Genomic DNA, 25,302 nt, shown 5'->3' on the forward strand with positions numbered 1-25,302 from the left:
CGTTTAGGGCCACAGGCTGGGAGATGTACAATATTATCAACTCTGCCTCCCTCTCCCTCTCTTGCTTTAAAAAAAATTGTATAAAATGCACTTAACATAAATTTAACCATCTTAATCATGTTTAAGCGTACTGTTCGGTGGCATTAAAGGACATTCATGTTGTTGCATGACCATCACCACCATGCATCTCTGGAGCTCTTCATCTTGCAAAACTGAAACTCTGTCCCCTTTAACCAATAACTTCCCAGGCCCCCACCCTCCAGCCTCCTGGCCCCTGGCAACCATTCTGTTTTCTGTCTCAACGAATTTGCTAAGCGAGACCATACAGTAGTTACCCTTTTGTGATGGGCTTATTTTGCTTACCATGTTTTCAAGGTTTGTCCATGTTGTAGCATGTGTCAGAGTTTCCTTCCCTTTTAAAGCCAGAGTAACATTCCATTGTATGTGTAGACCACATCTTGTTTATCCATTCATCTGCTGAGGGACACTTGGCTTGCTTCCATTTTTGCCTATTGTGAATAAGGCTGCTGTGGGCATGCGTGTATCTCCCTCTCCTTTATTTTATTATATTTTGTTTTATTTTATTTATTTATTTTTAGAGATTTTGTTGATTTATTTGACAGAGAGAGAGAGCGCAAGCACGCAGAGCAGCAGGCAGAGGAAGAGGCAGAGGGAGAAGCAGACTCCCCGCCGAGCAGAGACCCTGATAACGGGGCTCAATCTCAGGACCCAGGGATCATGACCTGAGCCAAAGGCAAATGCTTAACCGACTGAGCCACCCAGGCGCCCCATCGTTTATTTGTTTATTTGGTCAAATGATCCCTTATTGAATTATTTTCCTCTGTAGTTAACTAGCTGGGCATTCCACAGCATCACTGTTGATGTCATCTATGAAGTCATGAAGGTGGCAGCCATCAGCATGGCAGCCCACCCACTGGGCAGTCCCACGATCTCTTTAATGGTTCCAGAGAGTTCTCTGGCTAAAGATCGGTGCCACCGCTGTCAGCCAATATTGACAATCTCATCAAAAGTGATATTTCCACTGTGCTTAATGTTTTTCTGCTTCTTGCTGTCTCTTGGTGGTTCACTGAAGGCTTTGATAGTCAGGGCAGAGGAAGAAGGTACCGCTTCAATCGGGGCCTGTCTGTTCTGAATGGTCAGTTTCACTGTAATCTTTAGACCCTTCCAATCACTGGCCGCCTCAGCGATGTCATCACCAACTGTTTTTGGAGACAGACCCAGTGGGCCCATCTTTGGGGCCAGGGCAGACGAGGCACTAACTTCACCACTGGGGCACCTCAGGTACAGGACTTTGATCTCATTGGGGCTGAACTTAGGTGGCATGGTGGAGGCAGCTGGTGTCCGATGAACCCGGATTTGGGACCACTGAAGAGAGTCGCACCTTCACGTCCTCTGAGGCCAAAGTCAAAAGCTTTCCCTCTCTTTTATATTACATCCCACTAGACACCAGGTTCTGGGATAGCTTGCTCTCTCTTTATCCACGGCCCAGGCGCAAGCCCTCATCATCTCTTGCCTGGACTGTTGTACAAGAGTTTTCTTAACTGACCACCTTGCCTTCCTTCCAGTCTGTCACATTGCACCCTTAGTTTTTCTAAAACCTGAGTCTTACTGTGTCATTTCGCTGCCGAGATATTTTCAAAGCACCATTCAGGCTTTCCTAACATAGCACCTCAATCCGTTTACCAAGTTGATCCAACTTTCCTGCCAGTGCTGTCACTTAGCACCTAACCTCTACTTACATTCCCTTTGGCCCAAGGGACTTTGTGTTCTTCGCGTGCTCCATGCTTTCGGCCCTCCATGTATTGGCGCATGCTCTTCCCTTGGCCTGGAATGCCTTCTCCCAACCCCTGGAATGCTTTCCCCCCAGGGAAAACCCTACTGATCCTTAAAAACCAGCTCACATGTTCTCCGTAAAGCACTCACCACCCCCCTCTCCCCAAGCTGAGTCAGACACCCATTTTCCTGTGCTCACAAAGTACTTAGTACACCTCTGTCACGGTTGGGATACCGATTGTTGAGGACACGGAACGGTTGGGGTCTTGTGCACCTGTGCTAGTAAGGCTGCATCTTTTCTGTTTTTCTATCTTTTTTTTTTTTTTTTAAGTAGGCATGAGCCCAACAGGGGCCTTGAACTCACTGTGAGATGGAGACCTGAGCTGAGATCAAGGGTTGGACGTTTAAGTGACTGAGCCACCCAGTCGCCCCTGTTTTTTCTATTTTTTAAAAAATCATGAACATGTATTTTGGAATAAAAAATGTTATTAAAAGTAGCCAATACCGTATTTTTATTTTGTCATAATCTAAAAAGTCGTAAACTTGACCCTTGACAAGCTAGGGAGAGGTGTCTTGGGCCCTTGCTGGGTGTTTTGTGTGTTGTGTTTCTGGGCGCCACAGGGATCTTGGTGGATGTGATGCCCCTCGGGGAGATGACGAGAGGGCTGGTCTCTGTGGATGTAGCCCCGGCCTCTGGCTGCTCATGTTCAGTATTATGGGCAGTCAGCCCAGGACTCCTCTTGTCCCCAAGCTCAGGGAAGATGGGAACAAGAGCACCTATTTTTAGGGCTGGAACAGCAGGTCAGTGCAATAATGACAAGAATTCAATGAATCTGAGCGTGCCTCGACTAGAGATGGTGCTTGAGGTGCACAAGAGTATGTGGCTTCCTGTGATGAGATTAAAAAGAAAACAGTCTGGGGGCGCCTGGGTGGCTCAGTCGTTAAGCGTCTGCCTTCTGCTCAGGGCGTGATCCCGGCGTTATGGGATCGAGCCCCGCATCGGGCTCCTCCGCTATGAGCCTGCTTCTTCCTCTCCCACTCCCCCTGCTTGTGCTCCCTCTCTCGCTGGCTGTCTCTCTCTGTCAAATAAATAAATAAAATCTTTAAAAAAAACCAGTTTGTTTTGTGTTAATTAGCAAGTATTCACACTTACTTAGATCCTACTATGTACCCAGCACTGCCCTGGGAGGGTCTGAGTATTTAGGAGGGAAACAGAGGACCACAGTAGAGTATGACAAGGATGTTTCTAGCATAGTGTGGAGTATGAGTGCAATTCTGAGTGTCTACTAGGAGTCAAACACAGTACTGGGTACTTTTATATACATTATCTCTTTTAGTTACAATAGTAATTGGCTTGTAAATTATAATTACTATGGTTGCCCGGTTTGACAGAAGAAGAAACTGAGAGAGAGTTACGTAGCTTGCTCAGGGACTTGTTCAAAGACTGGTGTGGGACACAGGTGGGATTTAAGCCCTGATGTGTCATGACGTTAGACCCTGAAGCACTTAGAGAGTATTAAATTTTGAACAGTGTGGCATTTACCACGTATGAATGGAGATTTCAGATGCAGGAATAATCAATAAAATCTAGAAAAGTTATTGGTCTGGACACCTGGATGGGATCTGAAAAGTGGCATTTTGGGGGAGGAAGGGACAGAGGCACGGATGTGGGACCAAGCTTGGCACATATGTGAGGAAGAGAGGATTATTTGGGCAACAGGAAAGCGAGGCTGAATCCTCTGCGGTTTATAAAGGTCGGCCTTGGTAAGGTTAGACTGATGGGCTGGCCGGTCAGGAGCCAGGGAGCAGCATGAGGACGTGGTTATTTCCTGTCCTGGAAGCCCAATGAGGACTAAGGTGGGGACAACTTGAAGAGGAATGGGGGTAGTAGGATCAGGGTAGTAGTAATATTGGGGGAGTGGTTCTTTCTTGAGGGTGATGACAGTGGGGCTAGAGATGGTGGAGTGGTGGGAATAAACTCAGTAGACATTTTGATGAATGATACAATGCAACTTAGTGACTGAGTATGCCGCGGATGAAGGGGTGGGAGGAGCTAACGGTGACCTCACGGTTTGTAGCCCGCAGATGGAGTGTATCAGGGGCGTCAATGAGGGTGAGACGGTCAGGTCCGGTGTTCGAGTGCTGCATAGAGAAACTCATGCAGGAGGCTGGGGCAGTATTTCCTTAAGGAATTAGAAATTTGAACAGATAATCATGTGGCACAAGTAGTTATAGATGGAATACATGCAGATTTTACCGTTGTATGAAATAAAATCACTCTAGAGTAAATCCGCCCCATATAGACTACATGGGCGATGGGCCCAGAGGCTGACGGCTCTTGTGAGTTGCAATTATGAAAACTTTCTCCTGATCCAACCAAGTGTTGCTATGTTGGCCCTGGTTAATTCTTTGGGTGTTGCTCAAAGTGGTGACCTGGACACTGATGTCTCTGTCCCCAGCAGTCTTAGAAATAGGCTTGGTGGTCTGTTAGTGGGATCAGTGGATTAACTGGCCAGGAGGAGAGAGGAGTGGGCAGGGGACAAGGGCGAAAGTAATTCACGTATTGGAACTCTTAGGTACAGCTGCTGGTGTGTTCCTTTGGACGTGTGCCTTTGGGCGGGTTCTGCCATGGACTCTCTAGCCTGCAGCTTTGGAGGGAGCCCCAGCCGATGTGCACTATATCTCTGGGCCTGTACCAGCAGAGCAGGACCACCGACAGATCCAGACTACTGGCTGGCCATCGGTTGATGAGGGTGGGTGGGCTTTGGGGGCTGCCAGACCCTGCAGCTGCTTTCCCAGGGGTCCGGAGCCCAGCACCTTGGGTCTTGCCACTGTTCTGTTGGGGAGCTGTCAGCCTGGGACAGCCACCTCCCAGGGTCTCCAGCTGTCCTTTGGAGTTTGGGAAGTGGAGCAGGTGGAGCCTGTCTCCTCCCCTTCAGGAAAGCCTGGCAGAGCACCTGGCGCAAGCCACTTGTGCGGCTGCTCTCCTTTGTCTGCCCCTTCTGCTTTCCTGGAAGGAAACAGCCTTGGTAAAAAGGAAGAAACTGCTCTTTCCCCCCAAGCCTCCATGATGTCATGGGCTTGCCCACAGCCGCCCACCTGGCTCCTTCCACCAAAACAACATCTGCTTCTCAGTGGCACTAGGCAGCATGTGGAGGGCCAGACTGGCCTGGGTTCCAGCCCCTCCCCTCACCCCGTTGCTACGTAGTAGCAGTAAGACTTCAGCAGGTATCTTAATTTCACTGAATTTCTCGGAGCCTCGGCTTTTCCCTCTGTACTACGTACCTGGCAGGTAATGATTATTGTTATAATCATGGCTTCCCATTAAACCTACTTAATATTAGCCGTCTCTTTAGTGGGATTTAATGGGGGGGGGATTCTTCTGAGAAGACAGTGAAATGGGATTTATAGTGTCTTGGGGTTGCCAGGGAGAGACAGCCTGTACTTGATAATTCTGCATGAGGCTCTGCCCTGCAGCAAAAGCCTTGGGCAGGAGTGTTTGCTGACCTCCTTGGGGGGAACTCTGTGCAGGGCTATTATTCATACTCAGATCCAGCTCGTAGTGATGGGTTTTTATGGGTTAGCCTGGAAACCCAATCCTCATGTTTAATATAATTTGTCAGGGGAAATGCATCCTGAAGAAAACCATCTCTTTTTAAAAATGAGAAGATGGGGCGCCTGGGTGGCTCAGTTGTTAAGCGTCTGCTTCGGCTCAGAGCGTGATCCCAGAGTCCTGGGATTGAGCCCTGCATCGGGCTCCCGGCTCCGCTATGAGCCTGCTTCTTCCTCTCCCACTCTCCCTGCTTGTGTTCCCTCTCTCGCTGGCTGTCTCTCTCTCTGTCAAATCAATAAATAAAATCTTAAAAAAAAATGAGAAGAAATGACTATAAAATGTTTTTACCTTTGACAAGGTGGTTTCAACATTTTCTCTTTTTAGATGTAAGCTGGGAACTGCTTACGTGGACGTAGCTTTGGTTTATCTCGGCCGAAGGTGCTCACCTCAGTGTCCTCACTCTGATGAGTTTTATTTTGTTCATTTGTCCTGTGAACCTTGTAGTAGCCGCTCCTCGTGCCTTGCCAAAACCCTTCCCCAGCTGTTTGGGGGACAGCATCCTCATGGCTCCAAATACCCAGAGCAAGGGTGTGGTTTTATCCTTAGGAAAAGAGGTCCTAAGTGACAGAACCGTGGTAAATCTATAGTGTGTCAAAATGTAGTTGTTTGGACTCTGCCTTTAGCTGTCTGGGTTGGTTGTGCAGCTCTAAGGTGTCCGTGGGAGTCCCTCTACATAGACGAAAGAGGCAAAAGTTGGAGCAAACTGGAAGAATCATTCCTACATCAACATTTCTATTTTTTCTTAACACTTCACGGCCACGAGCATGATTTATCGATGTCTATCAGAGAGGCCTGCACTCTCCTGGGATTATATGCATTTGGTTTCTTCTACTTAGTTTATTTGGATTATTTTATTTCAGTGGATTTGCTGTTGGAAGCAAGGTTTCTGGATTTTGCAAATATTGTGTTCTGGAAGTTTTGTTCAACTGGCGAGCTGTTTGAGGCTTTCCTTGCTGTCCAGCCTGGTTTTCGATAGTGTTCTTTCCTCATCATATTTCTCCTTGCTGTGGATTGCCTGCTTGCTGCCCTTGATCTCGAACCTTGTTTTGCTTTCTTATTGCACATTGGCTTCCCATCTGCCTGTACTTAATTTTTGCATTGAAAAACTCTTGTTTGTTTGTTTGGCTCTAGAAGCCAGAATGTACTGGGGGTCTGTGCTCTGGTCATTGGAATATTTATAGGTACCATTCAGATTGGAGGTATGTGAGAGGCAGAATTAATAGGCAGGTGGTTGCTTGATGAAAGCAAGAGTTGAGCAGAGAGAGTTGGGTCGTCTTATGAGTCTAATGAATTAAAACAGGAGTTGTCCTTGATTCTACCCTTTTCCACATACCCCTACCTCTAATCCATCTTCTTTGCCCAGGGGCTCTATCCTAAAGTTATAACCTGTGTCTGCCGAAGTTTCCCAGTCCCTGCTGTGAGTCCCCTTCTGCGACTTCCTGCCACCTCCCCCAGGCTGAGCCACCATCTTGCCTTGTTTAGACGAGGGCTGTGTAAAAGAACTTTCTGTGGTGATGGAGTTGTTCTGCATCTCCAGCCACATGAGGCCACTGAGCACTTGCCATGTGGCCTTTGTGTTTGAGAAACCGAACTTCTAATTCAACTAATTTAAATTAATTTAGAGCTAAATATTTCCATGTGGCCAGAGGTAGCGTGGGTCTAGACTGCATAATAGCTTCGTGACCATATATTCTCTTGGCCCCCACCCTACGGCTCCCGCCAGTAGCCTGGGTGATCTTGTAGTAGGATGTAAATGTAATCAGAGTACCAATTGTGCTTGACTTTCTTTCCCTCTGCTGAATCAACTCCTCCTGCCCCACACTCCACCAACTTCTCTAACCCCCAGAGAAGACATCACAGCCTCATTCTCCTTCATAGCTTTTTCCCACTCCCCGCAGATGATCGATCTCTCAATACCCTTCTGTGAACACGGAAGGCATCTACCTGGCCTGGGGTAGAGTGCCCTTGCTTTGTTCCCTTTCTCTCTTGTCATCATAGTCTCCTCTGTCTCCCTGAGATTACATTCTCCGTCTCCTCTTTTACTACTGTGTTCCCAAATTTCCTGAGCTATACATTTTGAGATAATCTTAGTGATTTCAGATCACACTTTTACTGTATCAAGAATATACAGCTCCTTAGAGCTAGTTGGTTGCAAAAACCTAAAGAAAGCTTGGGTTAAGAAAAGGGAGCATTTGAACAACTGCTCGTTCTATTATGTATACATATAATTAGTTTTAAACACATTTGGTTAAGAAAAATTTTATTATTTTTTACATTTAAATAATGAATCAATTTTCCTGAAGAAAAAATAGAAAATGTGAAAGACAACATGAAGAAGACCATCCCACGTGATGTCTGCGTGCAGAGATGACGTCACACGCCGTACAGGGCCAGCATGTTGTGTATATTGTAACGTCATACGTGCTGTTTGGTTACTTGCTTTTTTCGCTCAAAAATACCATGCAGAGCTTTTCCTATCAGTAAATACGCATTACAAATAAATTTTAAATGGCTGAAGGGTGTTACAGTTCATGAATGTGTAAATTACTAAAGAAATCTGTTCTTGGGCATTCGGGTGATTTCCTTTCACTGCTACAAGTAGCTAGCTCAGTTCATTGCTTTTTCTTTCCTTTTATGTATTTTTTTAAAATCAGTGTTCTAGAAAATACTGTGTTCTTGTCCTTTTTCATCTCCCCTTTGCACGAGTGTGTGAGTCACAGCCTTCCTTGGTGTTAGTATGTAATTTGTCCTGGACATGGATTTGTTGTGACTCCGTCTACCTACATCATGTTTCTCTTTGCGGCAATGACCGCTTGTTTTCCACACTGTTCTGTGGTTATAAAAACAAGTGTTACGCAGCGACTCTTTCCTGAATGCACTCTTCACACAGGCTCGCTCTCCCTTCCTGTCTTCCAGCGGAGGCCGGTCTCCAAGAACACACCATCGTAAACAAAGTTCTCTGAACACCTACTGATTGACAATGTGGTGTATTTTTATTTAAAATGACTGTTCACTTGCTATTCTGAAAACATGTAACCTTGACCTTTATGTTCGCCTCGGTTTTCATATTCTTTTAAGAGACAGCAGTACAAAAAAGGTGACTTTGTCCTTGATGTTACTTCTGAATAATAGCTAGGATAATACAATGTACAGTAATAAATGAATGTCTGTGTGTATATCATGTTTATACTGAAATGCTTTGAGGAGTGGGTTTAAGCAACGCATGGGTTTCTAATGTTGCTCCTCTCTCGTGGTGTGATTGTGGGGTGGGAGACATTGTCTCAGGGGATCATTATAGAGCTTTCAAGAAGTCCTGAATGGTATTTCTTGACTTCCTTGCAATTTCAGGTTTCTAAGTCAAGTCTTGCATGTTGGTCAAATTTCTGTTCAGTGCATAATGAAAATGATCGGTCGAATCTTATTTAGCTAAGAACATGCAGAGAAGCGCTCTGGCTGTTCTGGGCTGGGTGGCCTCGGCAAGGAGGAGCCAGATAGGGTCTAAGGTGGGATGAAGAACCAGTGAGGCTGGCTTGGTCACAGAAAGTAGGGGAGCTGGGGTAACAGGGTTCAAGTGTCCAAGCTGCTGAGAGTCTGGCTTTAGCTGAACAAACCTGAAAAACTAGTGTTCCTGCAGATGCTTGAGGCTGGTTTTCTATGCAAGGCCATCAGCGTTCTCTTGATGATCCGCATTGTTTAGTTAGGTCAAAGACTTGAAATGGAGCCTGTGCTCGGAAGTGTCTTACATACAGATCAGAAGGGCACTGAGAATCAGTTCCAGAGAGAGACTAAATGCTGTAACTGAACGACGAATCACTACACCAGCTTTGCCACTCAGTCCATAAATGTTTCTTCAGTTCTACTCTGTACCAGGTACTGTTGTTGGAATTCAGAAATGACCGTGTTGTGGGGCGCCTGGGTGGCTCAGTCGTTAAGTGTCTGCCTTCGGCTCAGGGCGTCATCCCAGTGTTCTGGGATCAAGTCCCGCATCAGGCTCCTCCGCTATGAGCCTGCTTCTTCCTCTCCCAGTCACTCTGCTGTGTTCCCTCTCTCGCTGGCTGTCTCTCTCTCTCTCTGTCAAATAAATAAATAAAATCTTAAAAAAAAAAAAGAAAGAAATGAACGTGACGTGATTTCCCTGCCCTCAGGGAGCGAATGTGTGATTCAGGATCTGAACGCGGTGGCCTGGAATGAAGGAAGCCTGGGTTTCTCACAGCCACACCATTCAATAAATGCGATGGTAACAGTTAGGAAATACAAGTGGATTTGGGGTTAAGGTCCAGCAGCACACGGTGATGAGTCAGGAGATATTGGGAATTGGTCATGGGCACGGGCTGGCAGGTGACAAGTGGCAGGCGTGGGCTCCGGGGGGGCTAGTACAGTCATGGAGGCATTGGTGTATGTAGCTGGTTTTTGAGGTGCGCTGCTCTGAAGGTCTGGGGCCTGACCCGTTGTCTCTGAAGGTCCTTGAAACTTTCTTGACCATGAGACATTCTTAGAACTGTCTTGTCCTCAGCAGTTCTAAGAATGGGGCGTGGACATGGCAGCCAGTAGCTCTAGGCCAGTGCTACTCAAGTGTGGTCAGCTGACTGGTTCCAAGAGATAAGTACCAACATTGAGAGTAAGCATTTAGAAATTTCTATAGCAACTTGACACTGTAGCCACATCCAATGGATTAGTTTGTTTGAACAGCGTGTAGACACATTTGGGTTTTGTGGGACTTACTTGTGGGAGTAAGTTCACGTCTGGCTGGAGCGGGGACTAGTCACATGCAATGGGGTCACATGTCTTTCCTTAATGAACAGAAACAAAATGAAATACAACACAAAACAATGTAGTCCTTCATGATAGTAGTTTGACACACACTTCTTTGGACCCAGCACAAAGGTAATGGGAGGTAAGCCTGTCAGCCCCAAGGTGAAGAACTTGAATATAAAACCATTGATGACGTTGCAGCTTCATTTCAGGTTTTTGTCAATGAACAGACTTCCCTTCCTCTCTTCTCTTTCCTCCTTGTCATCAGCATATGCTTTTTTCATGAACATTACTTTTCTGTGCGTGCTATATACAATTCTGTACTCCGTCCTATATATACGACTTACAATTCTTAATATTTACTCAGCCATCAAAAAGAATGAGATCTTGCCATTTGCAACAACGTGGATGGAATTGGAGGGTATTATGCTAAGCAAAATAAGTCAATCAGAAAAAGACAATTATCATATGATCTTACTCATATGTGAAATTTAAAAAACAAAACAGAGAACCATAGGGAAAGGGAGGGAAAAATAAAATAAGATGAAAACAGAGGGAGAGAAACTATAAGAGACTCTTAACCATAGGAAACAAAATGAGGGTTGCTGGAGGGAAGTTGGTTGGGGAAGGGATAAGCGGGTGATGGGCATTAAGGAGGGCACGTGATGTAATGAGCACTGGCTGTTATATGCAACTGATGAATCACTAAATTCTATCCCCGAAACTAATACTACACTACATGTGAACTAACTTGAATTAAAAAAAAAAATCTTGAAAAAAGAAAAAAAGAAAAATAACATTATAATATTTTGTTGTGTTTATATGCCACAAGTTCTTAGCTCCTCTGTTTGGGAGCTCTTTTTCCTATTATAAATAGTGCATCTGTGAATATTTTTGTGCAAATTAGGTTTTTTTTTTTTTCTCTGTCTTTTGGGTTCCTGAAGTCTGTACCCAAAGGAGAAATACTGTGTCAAAGGGTCATAGTTGTACTGATCTCTAGAGAGATGGAACCGATTTACACTGCGACAGTATACATATATAGGTTTTATCTGTGCCTTCAGGCTTTGTAATTTTAATACTTTTGCTAGTTTGTAGGCATGTACTTGCCCTGAGATGGTTGTAATGTCCTTATTACTTCAGGAGGTAGTGAGAATGTGATGATTTGATTTTAATATTTTCTCATAATTAAACTACACGATCTTAAGAGAAAAACTTACCAAGTTAAGCCTGAATGCTGACGTCTTGAAATTTTATCAGTTTTTACGTAGTTTGGATATAAACTTTTCTTCATTGTACTTTACATCTTTCCTCATTGTGTTGTGATTGGTTTTCTCTTTGTTTATTTTATTTTGTGGTGTAAAACTTGCTCATTAGTGTTTACATTTTTATACTCAACTACTCCATTTCTCTAACCCAAATTTTCTTGGCCAGAAATTATTTTCCCCTTCAGAAGTAGGATAAATATGCTCTTCTGCTCTTTTCTAGCTTTTTAAATGCTTATCTGTTAGAGCTCTCTGGACCTTATTCCAGTGTTTGGTATAAGATATGGATCAAGGTTAATTTTGTTGTGTACTGATATCTAACTGTCCCATTAACTTTTATCAGTGATTTCCCCCCATGTTTATGTTTCTTGTGGTTTGACATATATTAAGCAGTTACCATAGAATGAATATATTTTTGGAATCTTCCTGCATGCTACAGTTTATTTAAAGAATTCTTGCAGTATATCTGAATTTCATTTGTAACCTGTTTTAATTTAATAAAGCACTCTACCATCATAGCTTGAGAAAAGCATTATTTTGTATTCTGCCCTCTTATTCTTCAAGTTGTATTTCACTGTCAATTGGTAGTTTTCTAACCTGCATGATTTCTTTCTTTAAATTTTTAAAATGTTTTTAGAGAGGGAGAGAGAAAGTGAGGTGAGGGCAGGGGGAGGGGCAGAGGGAGAAGGAGAGAGAGAATCTCAAGCCAGACTCTGAACTGAACGCGGAGCTTGATGTGGGGCTTGATCTCACGACCCTGAGATCATGACCTGAGCTGAATCAAGAGTTGGATGCTCAACCGACTGAGCCACCCAGGTGCCCCCTATTTTTATTTTTTTCTAAAGACATAGTGCATCACACCTTAAGACAAAGGACACGGGACACTAAGAGAGAGGCTCACCCCAGTCTTTATACTCTAGTGCAGTTCCTTTTCTTCTCGTATGTATTGTGCCAGCACCATTACAAAACCCACGATGTGACCCTAGTTTCTGCAGTTTTAGCACAGTGCTTACACAAAGGAAGGTCCTGCCCGATTCTGTGGCTGCACTTTCCCCCACAGGAAGGCAAGTGCTTTATGGTATTTTCCGGGGCAGTAATCTTAGTGGGGCTGTGGCTGGTTAATGAGAGCATGAAGTTGAGGGTTTGAAAACTAAGAATCAGCTCAGCTCTGATCCCAGGCTATCAACCAAAGAAATTGCGAGAGAGAGACTTGCGAGCATAGACTTGTCATCATTAGTGAAAGAAGGTGTTCAGAGCACATGGCATGGAGTACTGCCTTTGAATGTGAAAGAAAGTGTCTTAAAGGACCAATATGTAGACATTAATGTGGCAAGAGCGAAGAAAGCATGGATCAGTAGACTGAAGTGTTTGTTCAATATGGGGTAGCTTTTAAAGGGATTTGGGCCTCAGTGTGTCCTGACATTTTAGTAGAGCTGACAAGTCCTGTGGGCAGTGTCTCCATCTCTGAGCCGCTCGTGGAGGGACACACACGGCTTCAGAGGCCAGCCACGTGTGGCATGGAAGAGACCGAGGACGTTTGTCATAGAATCCTTCCCTGTGTGGGGCCATTTGCCTGTGAATACTAATGCATTTCCCTCACCGATTATGGACTTTGTGACAATATCAGGTGACCCCAGAAAGTGAGGGTGAATGTTCGGGGTATATTAAATTTTTTAATCAAATTCCCTAATACGTCAGAAACTCTTGGCAATGAAAATTAGCAAAGACTTTATGACTACTTTAGAGATTACTTTATAAACTCTTGCATCATATAGCTATTCTGTATTTTTCTCCAGAAAAATGCTGTCCTTGAGCATTTTTCTTCTTCCACTTGCTAATTTCTTGGTGCTCCTGCTAGTTGCTTAATATATTTTTCTGGTAGATTAATATTTGTTGCCCCCAGCCAGTGTGGTTGTCAGACTCACTGTTTTTTTCCTTCTGCTTATTTCCCCCAATTATAAAATAATTGAGATAATAGGAGATACACGTGGCACACAGAACTGTAGCTCATAATAAATAATTGGTATTGTTTATATAATGCTTCAAACAGCACGGCATGTATGTCACCCCCTTTGAACTTAACGGAACCCTGTGAGGTGGGAATTATTGCTGCAGCCATGCTTAGCAAGGAAAGTACCGAAGCTCAGAGACTGAATGACGACCTTTAGGCCACAGAGCTCATTAGTGGCAGTTCAGGACTGGTTGCAAATCTCATATTTTCCCTGGTATATCTTCTAGTTTGAATTCTTTTTGATTGAATTACATTTTATTGGGAGAGAATGGAAATGTTATTTTTTAAACCACACGATGTGGTGCTCAATTTAATGGGCCTAATGAATAACGGACCATTATAGTGATGTAAGTTTTTTAAGAGTTATGACGATGCAAAAAACACGTCTATTTAAAACTTTTGAAAGGATTTAATGTGCTGATCAAGTGAATGTAATACGTTGCCTCTGGTTGAAAAACTTTTCTAGTTTTATTCAAATGATCTCATTTAAAGAGAAAAAGTTATCCAGAAGCATAAGCTACATAACTCTGAGTTTTCTGAATACTGTATTATAGTCAAATTTTAAAAATTTTATTTGCAAGATGTTTGTTGCCAGAGTATAAAATTGAAATTGATTTTTGCCTATAAACCTGTATTCCATGACCTTGCTAAATTCATTTATTAGTTTTACTAGTTAGTAGTTTGTAGATTTTTAAGGATTTTCCGTATTGACTATAATGTTATCAGCAAATCGAGACCATTTTACTTCTTTCTTTGTGATCTTTATGCCTTTTTCCTTTTCTTGTCTTATGCAACATATTTGCTACAGTAATAGGCACATATCTGAACTAATGCTGCTATAATATCCTCATTGTGATAAGACTCCTTTATATCTGGCTTATAACCATAGATACAGTGTTGGAGAATTTTATTAGAAACTTAAAAAATATACAATCTGGAGTTATTGGAACTCAAAAATTATTTTTCATATATTTGTAGTGAACATCGGTGCCTGTTTTGACGTTGAATTTGTGCTCTACTAAAATGTAATGTAAGGAATTTTGATAGGTCCTTGTTGTCAATTCTGATAGATTTTTAAAAAAAATTGTTTTTAAAAAATTATTTGGTGTGGGGCGCCTGGGTGGCTCAGTCGTTAAGCGTCTGCCTTCGGCTCAGGGCGTGATCCCGGTGTTCTGGGATTGAGCCCCACGTCAGGCTCTTCTGCTGGGAGCCTGCTTCTTCCTCTCCCACTCTCCCTGCCTGTATTCCCTCTCTCGCTGGCTGTCTCTCTCTCTGTTGAATGAATAAATAAAATCTTTAAAAAAAATTATTTGGTGAGGTGAGACTGACAAGAGCTTAATAAAAATCCACTTTCATTGAGGAAAAGATGGCTAATTTTATAGATTTTATTTATTTATTTATTTGGGGGGCAGAGGGGAGAATCTCAGTTAGACTCTGTGCTGAGTGAGGAGTCCAATGTGGGGCTTGATCTCATGACCCAGACATTATGACCTGAGTTGAAACCAAGAGTCAGACGCTCAACCGACTCAGCCACCCAGGTGCCCCAAGGATGGCTAATTTTATATGCAAAATTTATAGAGAAGCATATTAAACAAAGTGAGAGAAAGAGGAGAGATGAAATTGGGATAGAAACTCAAGCATCTAAAATGTGAACAATATCCTTGACTGTTCATTGTGCCAATATGTCTGTAATTAAGTAATATTCAAAATGTGGCATAGAAGGATAAAAAGAGAAATAGCTTTAGTTTAACGGACACTTCCAAGCTGTGTGAACTTGGGCAAGTGACTTATCTTTAGTTCTTTTATTTAAACTGTAAAATGGAAATAAGAATAAGCAGCTTGCGGTATTATCAGGATTAGAAATAATATATGAGAAGCACCTGGGGCACATATCAGGCATGCAAAAATATGTAGCTATGAGGACGCCTGTGTGGCTCAGTCGTTAAGCGTCTGCCTTCGACTCAGGGCGTGATCCTGGAGTCCTGGGATCGAGCCCCACATTGGGCTCCTCCACTGGGAGCCTGCTTCTTTCTCTCCCACTCCCCCTGCCTGTGTTCCCTCTCTCCCTGGCTTTCTCTCTCTCTCTGTCAAATGAATAAATAAAATCTTTAAAAAAAAAAATCTTAAAAAAAAACTAAAAAAAAAGCTATGATTATGATAGGACTCCATCCTTTATTATTTACTCTAAGTTATTATTGATTTATTAATTTGTCACAACTTATTCATGGGCACCATCAAATATCATGTGACCCCGAAGGAAGGGAAGATTATCTTTGAATGGAAGAACCCGTCCTGCTAAAAGAGTATATACAACTTCATGTTCCTGGAGACTTGCACCCATCAGTGAGGGATTGATAAACCATTGCACTGGTGGTAGTCGGATCACTTGCCAAGCTTCTATCTTTCCCTTATCGTCCTTTACCCCAGTTTGGAGACTCAGACAAGCATGTTTATTTCTCAGGCCTCTGAGTCTCCCATCCAACTGGGAAATTGTGCACAGCTGTCCGGGGGCACCTGGAGCCTGGGGTTGGAGCGGGAGCTGCTGCTGCGGGTGGCCGTGGACCCCAGAGGGTCATCGCAGGTGACTACGGTGGCCAGGTGGCCTTTTGCCGGGTCTTGTCTTCATCTTTCACCCTCCTTCACTTCCCCTTTTTGTATCTAAATGACTTGGTGAGGTATCCATGGCTAATTTTGTCACCTGTCTCTTTCTCCTAGAATTCTGAAGGTGGACTCTATGTATGCATGAATACATTTTTGGCCTTTGGAAGGGAACATGTTGAAAGACATTTTCGAAAAACTGGACAGAGTGTATACATGCACCTGAAAAGACACGTGCGAGAGGTGAGACACACGCTGGGAGAACTGGCCTTGATATCTTTCCTGTAACATTGTCAAGCTGTGCCTTATTACCTGGAGGGTTTACTCTGCCCACGTGACTTCTGATGCCCTTTGATGATGGGAAACAAAAACGTAGCCGTTGGCAGAAATTCATAGGTTTCCCCAAACCCTACCTTACCCAGTTTAATTTTTCTCTTCCTCTGAATTTCTCATTAGTGTTAACAAGACATGAGTCGACTGAAGGAAAAAAAAAATTAAGTTAAAAATACAGATAAATACACAAAATAATGTCAGAAATCCCCAAATCAGAAATGAAAAAAATATTTGTATATTTTTGCTTCAGACTTTTTTTTTTTAAGCAAGAGAAAGAGCTTTCCTGAAAGCTCAAGTCCCTTTTGTTTCCCTCCCCAGTAGTAACCATGGCTGCGAGTTTGTTCTCATTCCTATGTACGTCATTATATCTTATTTATGTGCAGATAGTCATGAACAGTATGTAGAAGGACTTTATGTGGTTTTAAGTTGTAGATAAATACTGTCATACTGTTACCTATAATTCTGTGTAGAGCTTTCCCTTTTCATGTTGTTCTTGAAGTCTGTCTGTGTTGCAATCCATCTGAATATACTTAATTCATTTTATGATTTGTTTGCTATTCCCTCTTATGAATACCTTGTCATGTATTATCCTGTGTCCTACAGATCAACATTTAGATTGTTTCCTTTTTTTTTCGCTTCTACAAATGATGCAACCATTAAATATCTGGAAGTGGTAATGTGGGAGTGTAGGGGTGCTTATCTTCGTTTTGACGAGGTATTACCAAATCCTTCCCCAGTGGGGTTGCACTGATTTGTACTATCTGCTATGATTATCAATTTCTGTTTTCCCACACCGTCACCAACACTTGGTCAGATCTTTGATTTTTGTCAACCTAAGGCCGCAATGTAGCATCTAAATAATTGGCATTTCCTTCTGCAAGGATCAAACATCTTTATATATGCCTGTTGGCCGTCCTGGTTTTCTCGTCTCTGATTTTCCTTTTTTCTTATGGTCTGTGGCTTGACTTTTTGCTTCATTTATGAATTATTGTGTACAGAAGTTTTGAATTCGATGTTAGTTTTATTAAACCTTTCTTTTATGAATTGTGCCTTTTGTATCTTATCTAAGAAATTGTTGCCCAACTCAAGGTCATAACGATATTTCTTTTAAAACTTTTGTTTTTGAAGTGCATGCGTGTTTGCATGGGCGTATGTGTGTTTTGACATTTTTGGACTTTAATCTGTCTATAGTTTATTGTTGTATTTGTATGAAGTATGGGAATCTGTTTTTTATTTTCCTTACTGGTAACCAGTTGTCCTGCTATTACTGGAGTAGTGCAGTCTTTCTCAATGATTTATAGTACCATCTTTTTTAATATTTTAACTGGCCATTTGTCCTTGGGTCTGTTTTGGGGCTCTCGGTTCTTTTCTGTTGATCTTATTTTTCTGTCTCTGCACTGGTGCAGCAAGCCTTGATATCTGGTAGTGCAAGCACTTTTTCCAGAACTTCCCTGGGTCTGGATGTTTATTTTCCTATGTAGATTTTAGAATCAGTTCATCTACCTTAAAAAAACCTACTGAGATTTCGAGCACGATCATAGTGAATTTGGAGATTAATCTATAATCCACAGCATCGGGTAAGCTCCGCGAAGGCAGGGACTTTTGTCTGTTTTGTTCAGTTCTGTGTCTTCAGCACTTAACAGTCCCAGCACATAGTAGGTGCTTCATAAATATTTATTGAATGAGTATTCAAAATGTCATATCTCTCTGTTTATTCAGTTCTCTTTGTCTCCTTCAGTACTATTTTGTAATTTTCAGTTAAAGAGCTTGTATTTTGTGAGATTTTTTTAGGTACTCTGTAATTTTTGTAACTGTTGTTACTGCTAATTTTTACTTCTTCATGTATTTTAATTGGTTATTGATGATGTTTGGGGATGTGATTAATTTTCAAATATTGATTTTTATACTTAGCAATACTGTTCAGCTTTCACTTCAGTCCTAATAGTTTGTAGACTGTGTTGGGACTTCTAAATAGTCAACGCTGATTTGAAGTTCATCTGATCGTTCACCCTAGCCTACCTAATATGTTCTCTGTTTAAGTTCCAGACAAAGGAGAGATCCCCAAATTGGACAGTGGGCAGAGTAGGAGGAAGAGGAGGAAGAAAGGCCAGGAGGTCAGATAAGCCATCAACTCAATGATTAGCTTTAAAATAATCAAATGTTGGCCTGATAGTACATGATTTATATTCACTGCTCCTGTTATGTGGGACCTAGCAATTCTGAGGAGGTACGCTTTGTCCCGGACATATGTCTTAGTGTAAAATGATGAAGTGTTAGGAAACCAGGGGGGAGGGAAATGAAACCGAGGCCCCGAGGCTTGAGATAATGTGCTCCCAGAGGTTGTGGTAGAATCGCAGAATGCTGATAATCTGGTGTGGTTAGCTCTGCCTCTGAATTTTTCGGTTAAATATTTCACTCTCTGACCACAACCCTCTCTCAGTGTAGCTCTCATTTATTCTGATTTCACTCTGTGGTTTTCCCTCCTTGCAGTTTGTAGGGCCGTGACTTGTCCAGGTGGCCACTTCTCCTGTTTGTTGAGACTGCTTTTCAGGACTTGAAATGTTCTCTTACCACTGGTGCCCTCAAGGGACGCTTATACCCTTGTCTTGCCTCCTCGGAGCCAGGGCCAGGTATGCCGTCAGCGTCATCCTGGCTTCCAGGCGCACACTGCGAGCAATCTGGCACTACCGTGGTATGGGGCCATGTCAGACTCCTGGCATCCCCCTTCCGCGGGGCCCACTCACTGCCCAGCGAACCTGGCCTGCAGCTTCTCCCACTCCAGACTCTGGATCAGTCCTCAGGGCATTACCAGAGTGTCCCTCATCATTCTCAGAAAACGATTTGACTTGTACTTCCCTGAAACAGGGACCCTGGACAGGAACTGCCTGAACTCCCGTCTTGCCTCCTGGGAACTCATTGCCTCTGGTTGCCGCATCCCAGCAGAAAGCTATACTCTCTCTGTCCTCACAGCTCTGTTTCTTCCTCAGAAACCTGCTTCTTCTTTGACTCCCTTTTCTTCAACATCTCCCTCTTCTGGCTTTACCATCCCACCTTAAAAAAGAACACATCGCAAAACTGTCCCTGTAATTTGTGTCCTCTTTTGGTCATCCCATCCCTCAATTATAAAGTGTCTTTAAAAGCTTTCCTGTTCTCATCATCTCTCGTATACCTCGCTGGAAGTTCAGCATTGCCGTCGGGTCGATCTTCCTGCTGATCCACTCAGACTGCCGGGGCTGCAGTGACTGCTGAGTTGTCATGCTTGGTGGATACGTTTCAGCCCTGATTTTACTTGACTTTTTGAGTATTTGAACTTGTTTGCCTCTTGGAACTGCTCCTGTCCTGCTTTCTTTGGCACCATTCTTTCCTGGCTTCCTCCTGTTTTTCAGGCCACCTTTTCTGACTTTGTCTCACTAGCTATCTCTTCATTCATTTACTCCTTAAATATCCATACTTCCCAGGGTGCCTTTCACCATCTTTCTTCGAAAGCTGCTCTTCCTCATCAGCGTCGTCTATATTCTCGTTTAACCGCTGTCTCTGAACCGATGACTTCCTGATCAGTGTCTCTCCAGAGCCAAAGATCTGACCGTCTGACTCTGACGTGGCTTTACCTATTTGAACACCTCGTAGGTACTTCAAGCTCAGTGTGCCCAGACTCAATGAATAAGCCTCTTTCTCAGGGTTGTCCTTCGTCTTGAATTCTGGAGATGTAGAAATCTTTTGGATTGTTCTTTCATTCTATGGCTGGTTGGTGACCCAAGTCTAGTTATTTGGACCTCCTAAATGGCTCTTCAGTCCAGAAGCCACGGACTTCAGTCCATCCTGTCCTCTCCATCCTGCTGTTTTTGTCTGAGGGTTCATTATCCCTTAAAAGGACTAATGCTCTAGCTTCCTGACTAATCTTTCCTTCAGAATTGCTGCCTTCCATCCCACCTAGCGTGCATGCTGCACCCAGAGTGAGCTTTTCTAATGCATGCATCTGTGCATCTGTGGGACTCTGAAGCTTAAATCTCTGGTATCTCCTTTTGTTGCAGGATGAAGTCCAGATTTTTTTCCATGTGATTGCAAGGCTTTCCATAGTCTGGCCCTTCTAGCCTCTCTGACTCTACTTTTACTCCACCAGCTTTGTGCTCTAGACATATCAAACTACTTCTTCCTGAAATACCTTTGTACATGCTGTTTGTTTTTTCTCCCTGGGATGCCTCATCCCATCCATATGCTACCTGTCCATTCATCCATTAATCATCCAACCATTCATTCATTCATTCATCCGTCGATCCATCAATCCATTCATCTGTGTGTCCACCCATCTTCCATCGATTTATTCATCCATTCATCCATCCATTGAACAAAATTTGCTGAGCAGTTGCTAAATGCCAGACCTGCTCCTCTTCTTACCTGCCCACAATCTCCACCTCCAGAACTGTCATTTCCTCCTTATGATCCTACCTTGTTCACATAGCTCTTAGTACTCACCAGAGTCAGTTGTGCTATTTGTTTGCAAATATGCTCCCCTACTTTGCTGGTGGGCTCCTCAAGGGATGGACCATGTCTTCATTCACTTTGCAGCCTCAGTGCCACCAGAGAGCCTGACCCATGGGCATAGTCATGTTTGCCGACTTAGGAGTTCCCATTTCTCAAACCCCATTGATTTCTAGTGGAGACTGAGGCAGGCACAGAGGCGATGGTCTTTGGAAGGAAGACCCAGTGGGTTTTTTTGTTTTTGTTTTTTCTGAAAGGAAGTGGATCTAATCCAAGTCTAAGGTGCGAATGGCAGAATTAGGGAGAGCCTCGAGTTCTAGCCGGTCTTCACGCAGCCCCTCTCCTTCTTTCTCCCTCCACCATCGTGCAGGAATGGAGGAGACGGTGAGGTTGGAACAATTAAAAGCATGCCCTAAACTTCGGCAGAGAGATTTCCAGTTATCTCCAGGACTGTCAAATGTGCCTTTGGTACAGGTTTTATTTCATCCCTTTTTTGAGGCAGACATGTGGTGGGGAGAGGAACAGCGGCTCGGGGACCTTGGAGGAGAGGGATTCCAAGAGAGGGGACGTGAATTTGGTATCGGTATTTGGAGAGACAGGTTTTTGAGCTAACGTGTTCAATCATTTTCACATGCCTAAGATGCGAACTATAAACTTATAGTAAAAGCTGTAAAAACTTAATGTGAGAATCGCAAAGGTGAGTCAGCCTTCAATGCCAAGTAATAAAATGTGGCAAAGGAGACTTAAGACTGATAATGGAATGAACTAAAGCAGCAGCAAGGCCTTGACGCTGCCATAACACGTGGCCACTTGGAAAGATGCCGGGCTTTGACCCTCACACCCTGGTGTGCTGGCAATGTGCGTTTTCAAATAACTGAGAGGACAAACAGTGTGGAAACAAGAGTTTGGTCATTTGAAACAAAAAAATTTTTTTTAAAGATCTTATTTATTTGAGAGAGAGAGAGAGAGCACAAGGGGGTGGGGAGGGCGTGGAGGGACAGGAAGAAGCAGACGCTCAGATGAGCAAGGAGCCCAATGTGGGACTCACTCCCAGGACCCTGGGATCCTGACCTGACATGAAGGCAGACGCTTAACTGACTGAGCCACCCAGGCGCCCGAAACAAAAATTTTTGTAATCGTATTTGAGAGTAAAATTTTGTGTGTGTCCGAAGGGTAATGAATGATTTCTTTTGCATAACCACTTGATGGGTGTTTATTTCACCACTACCAGGGACTTTCACCGGAGGTAGAAAATACACGAAGCCTCGATGGCAACTAGCCATTAGTTGGTGTTCCAGAAATGTTCAGGGAGGTTAGACCGAGGTTTCATATGACCAGAACATCAGTGACTGCTTGTCAGTATTTATTAGCTCTCTCAACAGTGATTGTTGTGCATGCCCAGGACCAAGCACAGGGACCCAGTGGGTAGCAGGGGAATAAGAGAGTAAGGGCCTTCCCTCTGGGAGCCACCGTCATCTCGCCAGAGTAGTGCCAACATTGGGCACGGACTCCAGCCTCTAGGGAGCATGTGCCGATTCAAAGTTGGAATGTCTGGTTCACCTGGATCCCGGTTCCACTGCCCTTTCCAGAAGTGCTGTCTTGATAACTTGGTGAAAATAATCAGGTAGCACAACTGTATTACCCTTCACCTACCTCCATTGACCTGGTCAAGTTCTGGTTTATCCTGGAGTCTCTAGTCCAGGTTGAGAATTTCCTCTTGGCCTTTCGTAAAATCCGAGAACCTATGAGATGTACTGTCCCCACCCTTCCCCGTTGTCTATTCTCTAAGCTGCATTTTAACAATCTCTTGTTTTCTTTTCAGAAGGTAAGAGGGGCATCTGGTGGAGCTTTACCAAAAAGGAGGAATTCCAAGATTTTTTTAGGTAACGTAAATAGTTATCAATAGTGTGCCCAGATTTTCTGTGTGTGTGTGTGTGTGTGTGTGTGCACGTGCTTGTTTGATTTGGAATAATAGGCTATTTATTGCTCTCCAGTTTAATGATAAGAGGAGCCCACTTACCTTGTGATGATCTGCCTCCGCTCTGTGTTTACCTAGGGGTGAAGGATGCTTCTAGCACTCTTTGAGTTGGGTTTAGTGTTCTGAAGCAATTATACTTACAGTGACTGGAGAGTAATTATGATTCTGCTTCTGCTCTCTTTTTTCACTGCCTTGAAAGTAGAGATATTTAAACATTTTTTTTCTTTTTTTAATATTAGCCCAACTACAAACTTTATTCAGATTTCACAATTTTTTCCCACTAATGTCCTTTTTTTTAGGAACCCATGTTGTATTTAGTTGTCATGTCTTTTTTAATCCTGTCTAATCTTTGATAGTTCCTCAGTATTTTTTTTTTTTGTCTTTAATAATTGTGACACTTTTTAAGAATACTGGGTAGTTATTCTGTAGAATGTTCCTCCATTCGGGTTTGTGTGATGTTTCCTCCAAAGTCTGAGGTAATGCGTTTTTGGCCAGAACACCACAGAGGTGATGTGCCCGCCTCAGTGCATGATACTGGGGGGCATGTGATGCTGAGCTGTCTTCATATTGGTGCTGTAACCTTGATCCCTTGTTGAGGTGGCATTGGCTCGGTTTCTCCACTGTGAAGATACAGTGTAATTAATAAATACTTTGGGAGTAATACTTTGAGACTATGCTAATATCTTGTGTCTCCTCAAAGTTTTGCACACTAATTGTATCATCTGTCGGGGGATCTTGCTTGCAGCAATGATTATTGTGGTGTGTGCCTAGCAGTGATTTTCTTCTCCCTCATTCCGAAGAGCCAGTTTTGTTCATGCAAATAAGCACCAGTTTATGTCATCATGCTCATTTTTCACATTAAACTTCTGACATGGTTTTGCCAGGAGAAAAAGTGACTTGATAATTTTTTTTTTTAAGATTTTTTTTATTTATTTATTTGACAGAGAGAGAGACAGCCAGCGAGAGAGGGAACACAAGCAGGGGGAGTGGGAGAGGAAGAAGCAGGCTCATAGTGGAGGAGCCTGATGTGGGGCTCGATCCCATAACGCCGGGATCACGCCCTGAGCCGAAGGCAGACGCTTAACAACTGCGCCACCCAGGCGCCCCTGTGACTTGATAATTTTTGACCAAGCAAGTTTATATCCTTAAATGCCTAGGATTATTGTTTAAAAGAAATTTCAAAATCATTTGCATGTTATGATTTCATTTTGGGGAAAAAAAATCTATGTGTGTACATGTATGTGTGTGTGTATACATGTGTGGGTATATACGTACACGTATGGATATATAACTGAGAGTCCAGAAGAGTCTGGAAAATATATTCCAGATTTTTAATATAGTAGCTCTTTCTTGGTGGTGGGATTGAGGTGATTTTTATTTTCTTCTTTTTGTTTATCTGGTGTTGAAATTTTTTCTATAACAAACGTGTGTTACTGTTGTAAGGAAAAGACACATTAATTATTTGAAAAGTAAAGCCATTGGATACAGTCATGGAGCTGAGTGTCCTCCTGCTTTGATTCTCCATTATTCTACACTGGACTCGTGCTTGCTGCCTTCTGTCCTGATTTTCAGTCGTGTTTTTCTTTATGAAGCTTATCTGTAGCTGGTTTTTCTGCCCTGGCCAATCTTTCCCACCTCTCTGTAGTCTTTGAACCACAATCCAAATCAACCAACCAAACTCAAACCAGCTCAGAATGGGCCTCAACGCTGAAATGACTGGGTGCATTCTGATGCTTTGGTTATCAGCCTTGGGCTCCCTTCTACTAATAGAGATGATGTGACTTCTGAGTTAAATGGCATCGACGTGGCATTTTTGAAGGTGGAAATAATTAAACATTTTGAATTACTGGTGTTATTTTTCATTATTTTCTTTGGGTGAATGGAGAAGTCAGGTGACCTCCTGTCCTTTAACCTTTGTGTCTTTTGCTTGAAAGACCTTGCAGTTTGATTTCTCTAGTGATCATTTTGGTGGTATAGAATATGGTAAAGTAACTATTTTAAGAATTAATCCAAAAGTAAACACTGAGGTTTGGTGCTTCGTACTGTGTGGACCTTTTCCATTGCTTCTTGGGAAATGCTAACCTACCATTCCATTTCAGCTGGTCTATTTCTACAGGCTGCTGTCTGTGTTCACTCAACATTCCCTACCGTAGAAAACCACAGAACATACCTGAAAATCACAGTTCAGCAGATATATTCTATTTAGACTCCACCAGTTAAAAAAAAATTTAAATGTAAACGCCATTGGCACTTTGGGGCTTGCCTCAGGCCCTGCTTCTCTCTATTGTTTATTACCCAGATATGTCACAAATTGATGTTGGCTGCTTCATCCCAGTAAGAATTTGGCTTTGCAAGCCCAGATTTACAGTTCCCTTGATATGATGCTTCATGTCCCCTAGGACTTTTCTCTTGTTACACTGATGACAGCTGTTTTCAAGCTGATGTGGCCTGTGCATTCAGGTGAAGGACCATATTAGGCTTA

The 25,302-nt window shown here is 43.1% G+C and overlaps 1 protein-coding gene, 1 non-coding gene and 1 pseudogene across 2 annotated transcripts in view; 1 reads left to right on the forward strand and 2 right to left on the reverse strand.

Moving 5' to 3' along the window:
* The window catches only part of USP13 (ubiquitin specific peptidase 13), a 109,993-nt gene that overhangs the window by 7,198 nt on the left and 77,493 nt on the right, over positions 1-25,302 (forward strand). Inside the window, exons 2-3 of the mRNA XM_026498154.4 lie at positions 16,148-16,273; positions 22,665-22,725. Of these exons, the coding sequence (XP_026353939.1) occupies positions 16,148-16,273; positions 22,665-22,725 (187 nt within the window). The remainder of the gene's footprint in view (positions 1-16,147; positions 16,274-22,664; positions 22,726-25,302) is intronic.
* On the reverse strand, positions 848-1,359 carry LOC113254709 (60S ribosomal protein L12-like; annotated as a pseudogene).
* LOC113257106 (small nucleolar RNA SNORA81) lies at positions 12,267-12,446 on the reverse strand. Its single transcript, XR_003316833.2, has one exon. It is a non-coding gene; the product is annotated as a small nucleolar RNA SNORA81 (small nucleolar RNA).

The sequence above is a fragment of the Ursus arctos genome, unplaced genomic scaffold, assembly GCF_023065955.2.
Source record: "Ursus arctos isolate Adak ecotype North America unplaced genomic scaffold, UrsArc2.0 scaffold_4, whole genome shotgun sequence".
Classification (NCBI taxonomy): domain Eukaryota; kingdom Metazoa; phylum Chordata; class Mammalia; order Carnivora; family Ursidae; genus Ursus; species Ursus arctos.